The sequence below is a fragment of the Chaetura pelagica genome, unplaced genomic scaffold (genome assembly GCF_000747805.2).
Source record: "Chaetura pelagica isolate M959 unplaced genomic scaffold, ChaPel_1.0 scaffold109, whole genome shotgun sequence".
Classification (NCBI taxonomy): Eukaryota; Metazoa; Chordata; class Aves; order Apodiformes; family Apodidae; genus Chaetura; species Chaetura pelagica.
Genome location: NW_009970725.1, coordinates 4,454,510 through 4,471,357, shown reverse-complemented (window position 1 = coordinate 4,471,357; position 16,848 = coordinate 4,454,510). Strand labels below are relative to the sequence as shown.

The window sequence follows — 16,848 nt, the reverse complement described above, 5'->3', positions numbered from 1 at the left end:
TTAAACTATTTTAGTTACCTTTCAGGACCTGAAAGGCAAAATATTCAAGTCCTCCAGAACTGCATAGAAAGGGTCTGATGAGGTACAAATATTTGTGAAGCAATCCATTTATTTAGAATATGGCTGGATTTCCAGCTCCTGTGGAGCTCAGGATTATTCACATTTCTTAAGAGTGAACTTTTTTATTTCTTTTTTTTCTTTATATAAAGTTTGCCCAAAGCAGACATCTGAAGAAATGTCTTCCAGTCGCGATTCAAGCCTTACTAATACACCGGTGCAAAGCAAGCTAGTATCTTCCTTCCAGCAGCACACAAAGAAAGCACTTAAGCAGGTAAGCTTCTATTGACTGGTAATCAGTTGGTTTCCCTGTAGCATTTGTGTCGGTCTTATTCAAGTAAGATCTCAACAGAATTTCAAGGCGTTTCTGAGGATTTTTAGTGCTTTGTTTAGTGGTGTATTGCTGGGGTTTTTCCTTCTTCTTTTTTTTTTTTTTTTTTTTTTTTTTTTTTTTTTTTTTTTACTGATGGTGCAGTCCTGCTATTTGTTGTGAAACTGGTGGTTTTTTAAGTGCTTTTCAACTAAGCAGAATTGTTTCTATTATCACATCCCTGCTTTTCCTATGCAAGCATTTGTGTTGGAAATTTTATGTGAGGCTTAAAATTAAAAAAATATATATATTTGAAAGATACTCTGCAGAGAGAGAGAGGTAAGAATCTAGAAGTATTTGCTGTTGAGTTTTTCTTTATGGTCTGTTAAGTAATTTTTCCTTTATACTGTATTATACAGAGTACAAAAGTGGTGTAGTTTTTATGTTTTGAATAACTCATTATTTGGATGATTTAGGTTGCATGATTTCAAAGCTTGGCAACACAGACTGGGTATTGAAAGTCAGATATGAACTGAAAGCATAACAATATGAAAATTATTTTCCAACAGTGCCAAATTAGTTCAGCTTACAGCTGGGTGAATGAAAAAGAAACACTAAAAACTTACCATTATCTCCTCTCAATTTCAAGTATGTAAGAATTCTTACAGTCTTGTAAAAACCTTAAAACAGAAATACCGCATTTCTAAGGTGTTAGCTTACTGAGACAACGTTGCTTTAATTTTTTCTTATAACTGCTCTCTTAAGTATGGTTAATGGAAGTCTAGTATTTAATGGGGTGCTTTTTTGCAGAGTTGTTGATTTAGGCTTAAGTTAAGCAAAGCCTATCCACAATCACCTTCTCAAACCACATATTTGTGCTTAGTTTTTCATGCTGCTTGAGTTAAAATCCACTACAATTAATAGACCTTTATAATTTACATAGATTTACCTTGTACATACAGGCTGTGAGGACTGGAAAGGGTTGTTAGATTGGGGATTCACATCTGTTTGGTCAGGAAAATTGAGCAGTGGGCACAATGCAGCTCACTAACTGTGGATAGTTGGTGAAAAAGACACACTCTTTGGAAATTTCTATCAGGATCTTTTGCAATGCATGAACTTTCTTAGGGGTGAACAGAGTGGGCAGAGGGAAAAAAGGGGGAAAAAAGAGTGAAGCCACAAATGTTTTAACTTGTATAGCTATTCAGACTCCACTATTTGACAGTTAGTAAGTGTATAGCATTGAGAGTAATTTTTAAAAGGGCAAACCAATCAGAATAGCTTAATTAATATAAAAAATTATAGCATTGATAGAAATACTTGAAAACATTCCCTAAGGCAGTAAGGTAAAGCAGCATCAGAAAGTTAAGTAATCAATAAAAAGAAATCAGTTTTAAGTTGATGATCATTTGACCCTGTACTTTGGAGTATGAGAGTAATAGTGTTACACCTATGAGTAAAATGTTTTCTTTAGATTCAGAGTTAGACAAATGGACATTTGTATTGTGCAATAGTAGAGGATTTTTGCTTTGTTTTCTGGAAAGTTGGCTACTGCTATATGCACTCTACAAATTTGATTTAATTTGATATTGTAGTAGAGATGGAAAAACTTCAACAGTGATTTTATTTATAAAATTGCTGTTGGAAATTTATTCTTCCACTTTCCAATCTTTCTGTTACTTTTATGGATATGTAATACCTGAAATTTGTACAAAGAAGAATGTGTAGTACCTTTTAAACAGTTTTATGCACTGCTTCTCCAACTAATACTGACTTACATGCTAAAGTAACAGAAGATAAGCCATCTATTGTGCTCTCAGAAAGTGCTTATACTATAATAAACATAGATATACTACATAGATGTTGTAATGGGGTCTGCCCTAGCTATTGCTTTTTTTCTATTACTAAATGGCCTTCACAGAATGAGAACATGCAAGATAGTCTTTCAAACAGTTTCCTACTCAACTGATTTAAAAACAGTGGCTTCTTCACATTCACTTGGTCTTGTTTCTATTTGTTTTGTGATCCATTACAATTAAAAGTGAGAGGAAAGTTGATAATGTGCTGTACTGCTTGAAGATCTGAGCTAGAATTAGAAGATTTTCTCCACCATTTTTAACAACTCTGGTCATATTTAATTCTCCTTGGTATTATATGCTGGATTTACATATGATTTGATTTTTATGAATTATAGAGGTATATTCCTGGGTTTAGATTGCAAAGAGCAATATCACATTTTCTTTTAACAGCTTGCATTTTAGGATGTTCTCATGACTCAAATTAGTCACAACACTGCATTTCTTGAGCTATGCTCAGAGCTCAAAGGAAAGGGCATTTTCTGAGCCCTGACTCTTGGTCTTGACTTCTCTCAGGTAGCAGTGGATTCACATTACTTTGCAGCGGCTAGGAAGGTTTGCAGTTGCAGTGGACTCTCACAAGGTCTGTGTCACAGTTCAGACCTTATCTCCTCACCTTTCAAAGGCTGGGCTGCCATTTTGGTCTGGAAACTTTCTAACTTCACTGCTTTCCATAGTGTCCTTGTTGGGAGAAGGTTTTTGAGTATTTTACCACTGAATGTGCTTCTTTTTCATTTCTGAAAGAGTTTCAGTTTTGCTCTTGTGTAGTATCTGAGGGTAATGCCCAACAAAATAGTTCCCATTCATGAGGTTTTAGACAAAAGAATCTATGGTGTAGAGCTGCCTTTTATGCTTGGCTTTCTGATGGCAGATATTGCAGATTTCTGTTTCCCTTTTGCTGTTGGAAGTGCCTGGGTATGTGTGCCCAGCTGTTGCTGAACTATTACATTTGAAAAGAAAGTTTAAGGCATGCTGTCACATGCTCATTTCCTGTCAGTACTGATCAGGTCCATGCTGATTTACTTCATTTTCACACTCAAGAGTTTTGGCAAGTATACCCATGTAAGGATCTCTTCCTGGGAAAGTACTAAACTACATCTGCATCTGCTAGGAGTGGCACACGGTCACACTACTGTGTGAATTATTCTTAATCTGGACCTAACTCAAGTACGAACATCAAGTCATGGCATAGTATCTACCATGCTCCCCTGGTCCAGTTTCTGTTCCATTAACTTGAGGTGATACTTTTTTTTTTTTTTTTTTTTAAATTCTTCGCTATGTACAGATCTGTCTGTATCTATCAGGATGTTCTTGGAACATTTCTCAGAAGAAACGATCATACCTGCAAACTGACCTCATGTAGGTAACACTAAGCATGTGTGAATATCCAGGACATTGAGGTGGTATTAGTGTCTGTTGGACTCTGATAGCCAAGTGTAAGAGCTCCTTGTCCATCAGTGCACCAGTTGTTTCCTGGGGCAGTACCAAGAGAGAATAAAGAACTTGAAGATGCGCTATAACAATGTCTGGGATGATAGTAGAACTCCCAGACGTGGAAGAAAATCCTGCCTCACTTTTGGCACTTTGGAATCAGCACCAAGAAGGGTACCCATAAATTTTCTGTTGGGAGAAGAGAAGGATACTCCATTCAGACTCAGAATCTGAATACAGACCAGGACATGTCTGAGACTGTGCTGGGCATCCAGATCTCTTTGTAGAGACAGAAACTCCAGAGACAGCAGCCAAGTGGGTTTGGGAGGAGAGAAGCTCAGGAAATAAGGGAGTCTACACAAGGTATGTTACTGACATTGGTTTGTTTTGTTTTTCTTAACTTTGGGCTTTGTCTGCATGCTTGGTGGCTGGGTTCATACATGTGCCACTATTTTGTTCATAAAGTGGGTAGATGCAGGTTTTTTATGGAGAAAGAAGGCACCCATCCATATGATTTGTTCTTATAGTAGAAGTGGCAACTCCACACCTCTCGTTTTCCAGTGGATGCTGTCAGGCCCCAAGCAGTAAGAGGGCTGTGGGGAAGTTATGGTTGGTTCAATGTGTTGCTTCTGAATTATAGGACATTAGGCCTGTACAGCTCCAAATAGCATTTCAAGCTGACTTTTTAAGCACAACTGTAATGATTATTAGAACCAACCTACAACCTGAAGCAACAAGAGAGTAAAATTTCAGAGCAGAATGGTGTACAGTGAAATTTAGCCCTGGTCTACCCAAATTCACAGGACTAGCTTATCAAGATTTCTTTGTCTGTTTGTTTGTTAAGGACACAGGTGTCCGAGTGCCTAGGTTGGCACTGAAAGTAAAATCCTAATCTCCCTTGATGCTGGTGCAGATTTGCTTTCCTGTCTTCAACTCAGGCACACAGCTTATCTTGCTTTGAGAGAAGAACAAGAGCAAACTCACCAGTCTTACTCCCTCCACACTCATTCTGTTAGGACTTCTTTCCTTGATTACAGCCAGATGCAGGTTATCTTGAAGCATTTTGCTGTCTATAGAAATGAATCCAGAGTCTGTTTGTGGTGCTTATCCTTTGACTCATTTGAGCAATTGTTCACTCACATGTTCTAAGCCTGATATATTTGCCTGCCCGCCTTTCCCTTCCTTGCCCCCCAAAGAAACAAAGATGACAGATGAGATCATGATTATGTCCTTATCACTTAGAATTTGAGCACAGGGTGTCTTCCTGAAAGGCTCTGAAAATCCACTGTGAACTGAGAGGTATTTTTTCTGCTGAATTCCTTGGTATAGAGAATTTGCTGCAGTTTCTCAGTGTCTCTGTTAACCATTTTTCTATGTTTTATTTCAGATGCTACAAATTTACCAAGGCCACAGTTGGAGAATTCTGGCTCCCTAGCTGAAGCATTTGATCAGATATCTGACGACATAAGTGATGCTTCTTGACAAATTTTCCTGTCAACAAATGGAAAACAAGGAAAACATGTTGCTTTTTGACTTCTAGAAAGACATGGGAAGGGACAGTGGAATTTACAAAATGCATTCAGGAAAATGGAAGTTTGAAGATGATAAACTAAACTGATTTTCTGATTGTCAAGACAAGTCTAGGGAAGAGGACAGAGAAACTATGGCAGGGAGACTGCATAATGGGGAAAACAACCTGGAAGAGCAAGAGTTCCAGCAGGAGCTCTTCAGGGAATACATGCATTGCCCGAAGGCAGGCTGCACGGTATGTCCCTCTAAAGGTCCCTATGCATGGGCAGCATGTACCAGCTGCTCAACACAGTACTTTGGTAAGACACAAGACAGTGTTTTTGGGACTTTCTTCTAGTCTTCAGCCCTTGACAGGAATCCACACAATCCCTGTAATCTTTTTTGTACCCCTTTTTAATAACTAGCTCCCTGTTGCTAAAGCATTCTGCTTGTTTGTTTTTCCTCTGGGGTTTTTTGCATAGCATGCTCTGTGCAGCTCTCCTGCATGTTTTCTGTTGTAATAAATGTGTTTTCCAGAATTTCTTACTCTTGATAAAAGAATTTTGAAACAACTTTAGAACATTACTGTGTTGAAGTGTAGTTGCCCCTCTACCACCTCGCTGTAGGACAAGTGTCCCTTACCTAAAATATGTCCTGGCATGAACATTACCTTTGTTTAAATCTACCACTGCTACGTAGTGGAATATCCTTCCCAAATACAGGTCGAAAGCGCTCTTTGTTCTATTCTGTAGATACAGTTGCTTGTCTCAGTTCTCAGACTAGCTGATGATAGTGGCCTAGTTCTAAGACTCGCACTTGTCTGACAATGTTTTTCTTTAACTAACCCAGTGAGCTGTTTCAGATGGGTTGGTCATTGTTACTGTATTAATGAAAAAGATAATAATTGGAGATGCGATTCTCATTTTATTTGGTGCATAGTGGTCAAGCTTTCCCAATTATTTTACTTGATTTTTTCATATAGTGGCAGTTAGGTGTCTAAGTTAGTGACTTCTTCTGGGCCATATAAAAAGAACAGCTTTTAATTTGAATAGTTTATAACATGAAATTATACTCAGGTGAAAATGAATCACGCCTTGATTTTGACCTGCACCCTCGAAATGGTTGGCGCTTTCAGGGAAAGACAGGAACTGCAGCAGCTCACAGTTCTTCAGAGCTCTAGGTAGCCTCCTACAAATGCTGACAAGCAGTTACCTGCAAATGTTGTTCCAGGAGCTGTTGACTGAGGTCCCCAGAAGGCTATGTGCTCAGGGTGTGTGGGCACCTAGTAGAACCCAGGATGAAAGAGAATGTAGAAAGGCATTGCACTGTAACTGCTTACATTGGTGCAATGTAAAATGATGCACCTGTTTCTCTGAGAGGTAATATGGCAGGGTATTTTATCTGGAGTACGGCAGCCTCGCCCTGAAGCCCCACCAATATGCTTTGGACCCTGTGCAGAGTGTGTTTGCAAATTTGACCTAAGGGAAGATATTGATTACTGTTTTAAGATTATGTATTGACATTGCTATCTTTATTTTAGTTTGGTTTTAAATTGCTTTCTACAAACTGTTTCCTTACCTTCATGTGTTTTGTTGTGCCAAAAAACAGATTTCCCCATAAAGCACAGTACTTACAAGCTCATAGATAGTACTGGTTTAATGCTACACAAACAATTTTACAAAAATCCAACACTCTTCTCTTTGGAAAAGGAGTCACAGAGTCAATGCATAATGACATCATCATCCCTGTTCACATGCAAGTCAGAACAGTCATTGAACACATCATGTTTTTTTGTCCTTCTCTTGTTTCTGTGACTGGGAGAGCAACAAAAATGTTTACTTTGCAGTCTGTCATAATCTGCAGCAACTCTGGCTCGGAGTGTTAAGAAGACATCTTTATTATTGTTTTGATCTTGTATTTGCATGTTTATACCTAAGTACTTTTCATGTATGTTTAATATAAGAAGTAGTGGCATCTTAAAAACAATAATGTATTTATTCTTTGTGATTTGTGGTGCTTACTGTTTTATTTTAACTGCTGTGTGTATCCAGGAAACAGGTTGCCACTGAGAAATTTTAATTTAATACAGACATGGGAATTAAAGGCTGGTAATTTTACTAACAAAATGAGGGTGAGAGAGAGGACAAAGAGAAAATTTTATGGTGACGTTAAGTGAATCAGTGATAAACTATAAATCTCTTTCTTCTTTGCCCATTTGGGATTCTTGACCATGACGCAGAGTTGTTATTTATTTTGTGCAACAGACTTTTCTGTGAGTGTCACAGCTCATGTTTTTCACATCGCAGAACAGAAGAATTTCATGGCTTTACATTTCTGATCCATAATGTGTGAACTTTGAAAGGTTATGTTTCCTGATGGGAGTTTCAGAATGCAGCTTTGGCATTTATGGAACAAATAGAAATCTGGGACAATGTTGCTTAATGCAACGAAGTGTGTTACATGTCTTTGTTGTTAATCACTTAATTTTTAACATTCTCAGCATGTCATGCATTGAAGCCAAATGAAAGTAGTTTTCTTCATTAATGGTTTCTCTGTACACTGCATTTTTTCATTCTGAGTTGAAAAGATGTGGGAAAGAAAAATTAAAAAAAATATCCCAAGCAGCAGTAAAATCAGAGCACAGAGCTTGAAATTTTGCTTCTGGGGCTCTCTTGGGGAAGTATTTTTCCCTTTTGTTACATTTTAGTTTGTATCATTCCTATGTCTATGTTTTTAATGAAGAGATTCAACCATTTTGTCACACAGGAGAAGAGCTCTTTCCTGTGTTAAGATCAACATTTAGTTGATAAAATTATGAAATAATAATATGAAATTATTATTCTTAAGAACAGATAATGGCATTCATGAAACCTCCAAGTCACTGCTACATGCCAGCAGGTTCATAAATAAATTTGTAAAAAAAGAGAAGGAGACTTTGTCTTGTCACCTCTATAAAAACCTGCTTGGAATTAGAAAATCACTGTTAATTGCATGGTGTTTTTCTTTTGCCATCCATCTTCAGAGTTTGTTTTCTCATCTTTTCGGTTATTTTGAGTTTTGATTAATAGGTTACTTAAAGACTTTGGCAATAAAAGTAATTTCATTAAACAAATCATTATGCCAAGCCCTGCATGATGACCATGGCAGTGTTATTCAACAGATGGTCACAGGTTCATTTTTATGAATGGGAATATTGGGAATTCTTCATATGTATTATGTACAAGAGATTCACAGATGTCCGTTGCAAATCTGCTTGTGAAAGGCTGGATGTAAGTATTATATTTTGGTGGTGATTTTAAGAGAGCGTTTAATATATAACCTTTATACCACATGAGCTTTCATTTTCTTCCCTTTTTATTTATGTGCTGTACAGATAGGATGGTAGTTACATTTTCCAAAATACTTCAGCCGTTAACAGTTCTAGGAATTTACAACTTGAAGCTTTTTTCACTCAAGCGTTTAGGACTAAGTGATTTAATAAATCTGAAATGTAAACATAGAGTCTCATTAAAGAAAAATATACTTTATGTAAGCTATCATATGTGCTATATGTGTTTCTCACTTTCCATAGTGAAAATGACACCTTATAATTTGGTAGAATCATCTGCTCTTTCTTGCAGATCTGTAGGCAGCCCGGCTAGGAGGTTCTGTATCTCTAAATATGGATGAGATGCAAAAGGCTGTGTTAGTAAAAGATGCTAATGTCATTTGTGTTGGTGAGATCTGGAAAAAATCTTCTTTGGAATAAGTTATAAAATTTCTCATTTTCTTCAGTGCTAGCTACAAATTTGACTAATCTACTTTGTGTTTATTCCCTTCACCACAAGAGCCAAAACTAGAATTTTATTTGGTCATGATGACCGGGAAAGCAGTAAATTAGCTTTGTGCACGAAAAGCTCAATATAAGAAAGTGCTTGGTGTATGTTTCACTTTGAGTAATCCCATTGACTTTCCAGCTAAGGAGAATTAATCTTGGGATACAAGATTCGTGTTTTATCCTACAGTAATCTCGTATCCTAAAATTAGTATCCCTCAGGCTAAGTGTAGAGAAGTTATATATTCAGCCTCAGCAGAGACTGCATAGAGTGTCCTTGGTGTGTATTTAACCCCTTCTGCTCTTTGGCTTTACTAGTAACCAGGCAGCAGACAGAAATGTCTCCCCCTGCTGTGTTGCTCCTAGTGTTGTCATGCAGTCTTATCTATCCAAAATTTCAAACCCTGCAGCCTTAAATTCAAAGCAGAATTTAACACAAAATTGTTGTGATTAGCTGGGAATAGTATGTCTCACTAAATAGGATGACTGAGCAAAATCTCAGCCAACTCTCTACTCTGCAAATCGATTATTAGATTATTTTCTGGATACTTTTGTACCCTCCTGCCCTGCTTCTTATCTTTCCTTTGACAAATGAAAAGATAGAAAGATAGAGACAATTACTTGTCTCTTCTCTGAGCACAGTGGAATTCATTGGCATTTTGTGTTAAAACTTTGACATAAATTTTGATGTCCACATGGTTTGTTGTTGTCAGTTGTTTTTTTATAATCTACAACCTGTTTTTCAGGTGGCCTCTTGTGTAGCTTTTACTGTAAGGTTGAGTCATCTTCAATAGACTGATTTTCAAACTTATCAGTGAGCCCTGCTTGGTGATCACTTCCTTACGTTATGAAACTGAGGGAGATGGGGGGAGGGATCAGCAGTGATACAATGAATGTTAAGGAAAAAGAAAGTCTGAAAAGCAAATGTGTGTCAAAGGGAAATGGTATGTGTTCTTAATCCTCACATACTGAGGTGTTTAGTCTGTAGCTTAGAAGTGGGCTACGCCTCAAAGTGAATGGTTCTGATGGCAGTGTTTGCCTGCTTCTAGCTGTGTTTCCCGCTTTTGTGGCTCTTGAGTGTCTGGAGGGTGCTGGGATGAGCCACACTGTCTTGCATTAATGCTCTTTGAGCATGGGGTGGCCTGTGCTTCTTGGAAGTGCAACATCAGTTGCATATATGAGTGCTTAAAAGTCCACAAGTAGCCTACCTGTAACACGAAAGCAGGTAAGTAATGTGCCTGACAAAGATTCAGTACTGCTGCCCTCACTCCAGCAGCACGCATGTCACCTCAGGTGTACAAACGCTGACTGCCTGTCATTGGTGGAGGATACTCTGCTGCTTACTTTTTCTCACTCATGGCAGTTCAGTCTAAAGCACTGAAAATCAGCTGCAAGGCTATGCAAAGAATCTACCTTTGTCACAGTGACTGTATAAATCTTTAAAAATGTATTTCCTTATGGATGCTGGCAACAAGGCTGTGGTTCCTGGTGGAGATGGAAATTGTCTTGAAAGGTCAGGAGGAACCTGGAGGAGAACATGGGGCATCATTTGGGCTTTTACTCATTTGTCTAGGGAGGATGACACCAAGGATGGATATTTCTTCTCTTTGCTCTTCAACAGACAAATCAGGCTGTGGGGCACAACAATACAAGTTTGGGTTGTGGTTATGTTGGTTTGCCTTTAGCAGAGAAGTTGGCTATCTTTTCAGTTAATTTTTACTGGACTATTTGTTATTGTCTCAGTGGTATTACTATTAAAGAAGAATCACCTGACTTGACACTTAGCTTGGCAGGACTGTGCACTGAGGATAATTTTTGGAATTTTGGGGCATTTTTGAGAAATGTTAATATTTTGGAATTTTCTGTCCACAAGTCTGGCTGTACTTGCTTAATACCACTGTGAATTTTCTGTCTCAAAAATGTGTGAAGTATCGGCTGTTCTTAATGGCTTTCTGCCTGCTTCTTTGGTTTAGTGCAGATCTGACCAGCTTCCTCTCTTTGTTTGATTTCAGATGTTCTAATTTGCTTTTTATTGCACAGTGTTTATGTGTCTTTTAAGAAGTGTACTATAAAAGGGGTTAATCAATGGAATAGCTTTTGTGTGGCTTGGTGTATTTTATGTTGTGCAGTGTGTTATTTAGAGGAATAGAGTGATATCGATTTCTTCTTTTTCCAGAGATATTTTTTATTATTATCATTTAGCTATGTGAACATATTGGAAGGATATTACAGATTAACTGAAGTTACAGACTTAAACCTTATAAGGCATCAGTCATACATGCTCACAAACCTACAGGGATCATTCATACCAAATATGTTCCTTGTTGATACAGGATTACTTTAATAAATCCCCCTTAACATCATAACACAAATCACAGTTACAAAAAGAGTGCACAGTAAGATCGAAGAAGAATAGACAGAAGGATAGGAGAGATCTGTATTAAGTCCAGCCCATTCTGATTAATTTTGGAATCTTAGTGCTTGCAAATGTATTAATTGGGAAGTATTCATATTTGTATGTTTTAAGATGTTTTTAATCATATCTCATTTTCCATATAAAACAGTCTGACAGGTATTGCTATTTCTAGTCTTTCTATATTTTGTATTACATTATCAACCCTGTATTTGATCCATTTATGAAACACAAAGCAGTCCCAACTGTAGAGATTTATTCTTGTATCATTTTCCCCCAGATTTGCCAGAACACCATCATGTTCGTGTTCTGAAGGTTAATGCCCAAAGTCAAGCAGACAGAAGCCAAGTGCTGCAAGGTTTCCAAGATTAGGACTGATTCCCTTCACAAAAATAAATGATTCCTGCCATGTTCAGTGATTTTGTGCAGCACTACTCACGGCTGAGTGAGTGCATCAATACTGTAGTCCTTACATGCTGTACATACTGATGACACTCTGTGTTAACTTGATTGACTGAGCAGTATACTGGAGAGGATGCACCTGCGAGAGATGTGCAGACATATATAGTTTTATTCTGGTTTTGAAACATTTATTTTATATTTTTTTTACTTGGAAGTCTTAATTTCACATTCCATGGGTTATCATGTTGTGCTGTTAAGGTAGAGCAAACAGTTATGTGCTTCTTTGTTGTCGAAACTGTATTGGAAAATGATCTAAGGTGCATCTTCTTTCTCTTTATATCCAGATGTCTGATTTTTTATTTTAAAGGAAAATTACATAAAGAGGATGAGTGTTTAGTCTGGAAAGTCAGTAGCTATGTAAATTATGCTTCTTTTAAGACATTCATTTTAATGGTAGAGAAATGTCGCATGTCATTCACTTATAAGCATTATTTTTTGTTACATTCTATATTTTGTTATCATTTTTGTAGGCTTTAAGACAACAGCAGAAAAGAAGAAATGGAGTCTCAATGATGGTAAACAAGACTGTTCCTCGTGTTGTTTTGACACCATTAAAGGTGTCTGATGAGCAGTCGGATTCACCTTCAGGTAAATAGCTAAAGAACCATTTGCAAGATCAGCAGTAGTCACAGAGCAGTCCTCTGTATCAGCTGTGTAGCATACAGAATTTGAAACTGCTGAAATAATATTTCCACTTGGTGGCTTTGTTTTAATGTCTTTATTTCCGTATCAAATCTGGTGTCTCAAGGATAGAGATTTTTCTTCAATAAAAAACTGAATGCACATGGTAAAATGACAATTGGTAATAGCAGCAGCTTTAAAGGAATGCAAAGTAACATTTTATTTAGCTCTGGAACTCTAATGGAGGACCACATGCTGACATTCAATGCCATAAAAAGAGGAGGGGGGGAGGAAAGGCAAGCTTCTCTGTGAGTGTGAATTTACGTCTCAGTTCTGCATTGCAATACTCTGATCCTTTTGTTAGCTTTTCTTCTTTTTGTACCATGCATCTCACTGCAGCATAACCTTGACCTTCGTCTGGTGGTTAAGTTGCTTGATTTTACGAGATTTCTATGTTTAACACAAATTGACAATTGTATTTCCAGGCACATCTTTTCTATAAACATTTCTTCACAGAGAAATGATCTTTTTTTCACCTTTAGCTTGCTTTACTGCCCCATAACTTGAGGTTAAAATACTTTTAAAGATATCTCTTGGGCATTATAGGAAAACGTTCTTTTTATTAGATCAGTGAACATTTTTATTGACTGCAGTGTTCAGCAGACTTCAGTTTCAGCACTTAATTGATTTATTGAGCTTTTTCTTCCATTTCCTCTGATGATGAGGAATTGTATTGTGACCAGAAAGGTGTATTGCCTTTCAGCAAGCAAATGTCAATTTTTTTAAATCCTGTTTTTGTTTTGTTTACAGTGTCAGAGGTGCTGGGGGGGATTATTTGTACATGTGCATCAGTATCATGTTTGGAATGTTTGTTTTTTTTTCTTAAGGGTCTGAATCGAAAAATGGTGAAGCAGATGGTTCTGATAAAGAGATGAAACATGGGCAAAAGTCTCCAACTGGAAAACAAACAAGCCAGCACTTAAAGAGGTTAAAAAAATCTGGTTTAGGTGAGTAAAATAAATACCTTGTTATTGTAATACTGATATTTTTCTAAACTGTATTCTCTATACAAGCTTTATTTCTCCAGTTTATCTGTCCCTTTTTCAAACTCATCAACTGACCCTTTCTCAAGAAGGGATCTCCTTTTCTGGGTACGTGGAAAATCCATGGACATTTTTTCCCCCCAGAGTGGTCTTCTGTAGTTGCTTTTTAAAGTTTGACTGACTTAAGCAGATGCAGACAGAGAGGTCATTTAGCAATTAGCTTCTCATTGCTGCATTATGATTTTTTGTAGGCAGAGTGTAGCAAATGCTATTTCTTCCTCATAAATTTGCTTATGACCTAATATGCATTTATTCCCAAAGATAACAGCATATTTGCTTACATAGCTGCCCTATTAGAAGTTAACCCTCTTTTCTTCGTTTGCATTATTCCATGTCATATAGAGATTTGACACATCATCTTTGGTTGATTCTCTTTCTTTGATTGATTTTTTTCTTCAGTTGAATCTTAGTTATTTTGAAGTTACATCTCTTGAGGTTGTAGATACAGTTTGTAGTATTATTTTCTGTGTTTTTTAGCAAGATTCATAGATGATGATCTGTAATTAATGAAGTATTTTCTCTGAAGAGAGGCTAAGAGTAAATTCTCAGTAGCTCCATGTGATAGCAGATTTTCCTGCTCTGCATGAAATATAATTGGAAATGTTCCCTAAGGAGCAGAAAATGTAGTGTTCAATAAAACTCTTGTCTTGGCTAAAGTAAAATAGAATAATTACATAGATGTTTCTTTATCTATACAAAGGACTTTTTGCAGTCAGCAGAGTGCTGCATCATTTAGAGAAGTATTTTGCAATTTAGCCATAGTGGAAAAGTTAACAAACAAGCTTTTTGTTGTGACTGGATCATCCTAAAAATTATTTAATATCTGCCTTTGTGGTGATACAATTGTGCTTCTTTATTAATGATCCAGCCTAGTATTATATTTATAGGATCACAGAATGTCTTGGGTTGGACCTCTAAAGGTCATCTAGTCCAACCCCTCTACAGTAAGCAGGAACATCTTCATTTAGAACAGAATGCTCAGATCCCCTTCAAGCCTGACCTTGAATGTCTCCATGGGTAGGGCCTCCAACACCACTCTAAACAACCTGTTCCAGTGATCCACCACCTTCATACTAAAGAAGTTCTTCCTAATCTCCAACCTAAATAAATCCTTATCTAGCTTGAAACCATTTCCCCTTGTGCTATCATTACATGCCCCAGTGAACAGGTCTTCCCCAGCCTTCTTTTAGGCCCCGTTCAGGTATTGGAAGATCACTGTGAGGTCCCCCCGGAGTCTTCTCTTCTCCAGGCTGAACAGCCCCAACTCCCTCCGCCTGTCTTCATAAGACAAGTGCTTCAGTCCTCTGATCATTTTCATTGCCCTCCTCTGGACATGCTCCAACAGGTCCACGTCCTTCTAGTGTAGGGCGCTCCAGAGCTGGATGCAGCACTGCATAAAATAGCTGTAAAGCAGCTTGAACGTGCTTCTTAAATATCATAGATTGGTTGTTAAATATGCTACTGCCAGTTCCCGGCAAGTTGTTTCCTACAAGCATTATTGTGTCACAAGCCCCCATGATAGTGTTTTTTGGTTTCTTATATAATCTTTCTTCCGATTGTTCATCAGTCTCGCATGGATAGATAATTCTCTGTGTCGATCAAATAGCATTATTCCAAACTGAAAATACTTCAGTATTACAACTTCTGCTATGCTAAGATATGTCCAACTTTAGATTATTTCCCATAACTTTTTTCTCTGTATATAACCGAGATATATAATTTGATACATACATACATCCCTGTCCTCAGGTATTTCATCAACTGTTGTCAATTGATACCAAATTTAAAATGAATTAATTAATTTTTTTTGTGGATTTCAGAAAAATTCCGCTGGCCTTTTGGGATACCACACTTGGAATGCAGGGAACTTTGTGTAAGGTTTAAGGGTTTCTCTTCTTGTGCCTGTGGAAATGTTTTTCCTATAATATTACTTGGGATAGTAATAGGAGAGTTGTTGAGCACCTTTGAGAATAGATCCAGTGTCCTATATAGTGCTTTATGCAGTTCTAGACATCATTGATTGTCCAAAAGTGCTGATCTGTCCAACATTCACTGCTTGTTGTGTTTGGTAGAATTTCTGAGCACCCATTGAATATGATGACTTTTTCCCATTTTAGTTAACTGATTCTGCCAACTATGTGATTCCTGTCCTTTTCTTATTCTGAGTTTTATACTGTGATACAGAACTATAGCGCTCCCTTTCGTCTCTTAGAAGAGACTAATCTCTTATTTTCTAAGGCTGTAAGCCTGAGTTTGTCTCTCATCTTTCAGGTTCTATTTCTGATCTGGGCAGTGACCCCCAAAAACTCTGGTAGCATCTATGTAAGAATTCAAAATATCTTTTTCTGTGGAAAACAATGTAAAAAACATTGGCATACATTTTGTCATAACTCCTCTCAGAGCCATACTCTAGTCATATTTCACATAACTACTGCTTTCCATTTTACTCTGAAATGCTTTGCTAAAACTGATTACAAACTTGAGAGCTTCAGTAAAGGTCCTAAACTAGATGTAGGAATGGTGCAAGAGAGATAATTTGTTGTTCTTCTGAACAGATTTTGTTTTTCTAAGGTAGGGCTATGTTGGCTATCCACAGTGAGCTACTGGCCTATTGTCCTAGGAATAATATACACATTTCTTCCACGAGTTGATACTACCTCCATAGTGGCCTGCAAGCAGCAGCAGGTCAAATAAATCAGAAAACGTGTGACCAAGGCAGAAAGGATTAGGTTTGATTTTCCGATACTGTCTGGGGCTTTTCACACTATAAAATACCTGCCACTGAAGAATGTTGCTGACTTTGAAGTCATATATCTTCGTTTAGTTTGGATCATCTCTATGTGTATGTCCTTCCATAGGATATGATGCATCAGCTGGGGAAAATTATTACTCCAATTTGGAGTCGCTAAGAAGATGGGGATGTTTATTCTGTATTGATTACAGAAAAGAGTATATATACAGGCATTAAAATCAGATACATCATACTACTTGTGTTACGCTTGGGGACTTTGCTCTTTTTGCATTTATATTTAATGGGTGGAACAGATGGTGAAGACAGTTTATTGTGAAGCATTCATGAAAATGAGCACTTCTTCCATACAATTTTCCTTTATAACAGGACGTTCATTTGTTTGCAATGGAGTCTTTGCTGTACTGAAATACAGTATTGTGGAAATATGTGTTGGAAAAGGTTATCGTGCGCTGAGTGCAAAGTAATCCTTGTCTCATTCAGTTCATACTGCCTGCTGAAAAGCAAAAGGAAATAGCAGGAA

At 37.4% G+C, this 16,848-nt stretch overlaps 1 protein-coding gene across 1 annotated transcript in view; it reads left to right on the top strand.

Annotated features, from left to right (window-relative positions):
• ASXL3 (additional sex combs like transcriptional regulator 3) overlaps positions 1 to 16,848 on the top strand; it is a 102,441-nt gene that overhangs the window by 40,506 nt on the left and 45,087 nt on the right. Inside the window, exons 5-7 of the mRNA XM_010006824.1 lie at positions 210 to 331; positions 12,323 to 12,440; positions 13,361 to 13,480. Coding sequence (XP_010005126.1) covers positions 210 to 331; positions 12,323 to 12,440; positions 13,361 to 13,480 — 360 coding nt within the window. The remainder of the gene's footprint in view (positions 1 to 209; positions 332 to 12,322; positions 12,441 to 13,360; positions 13,481 to 16,848) is intronic.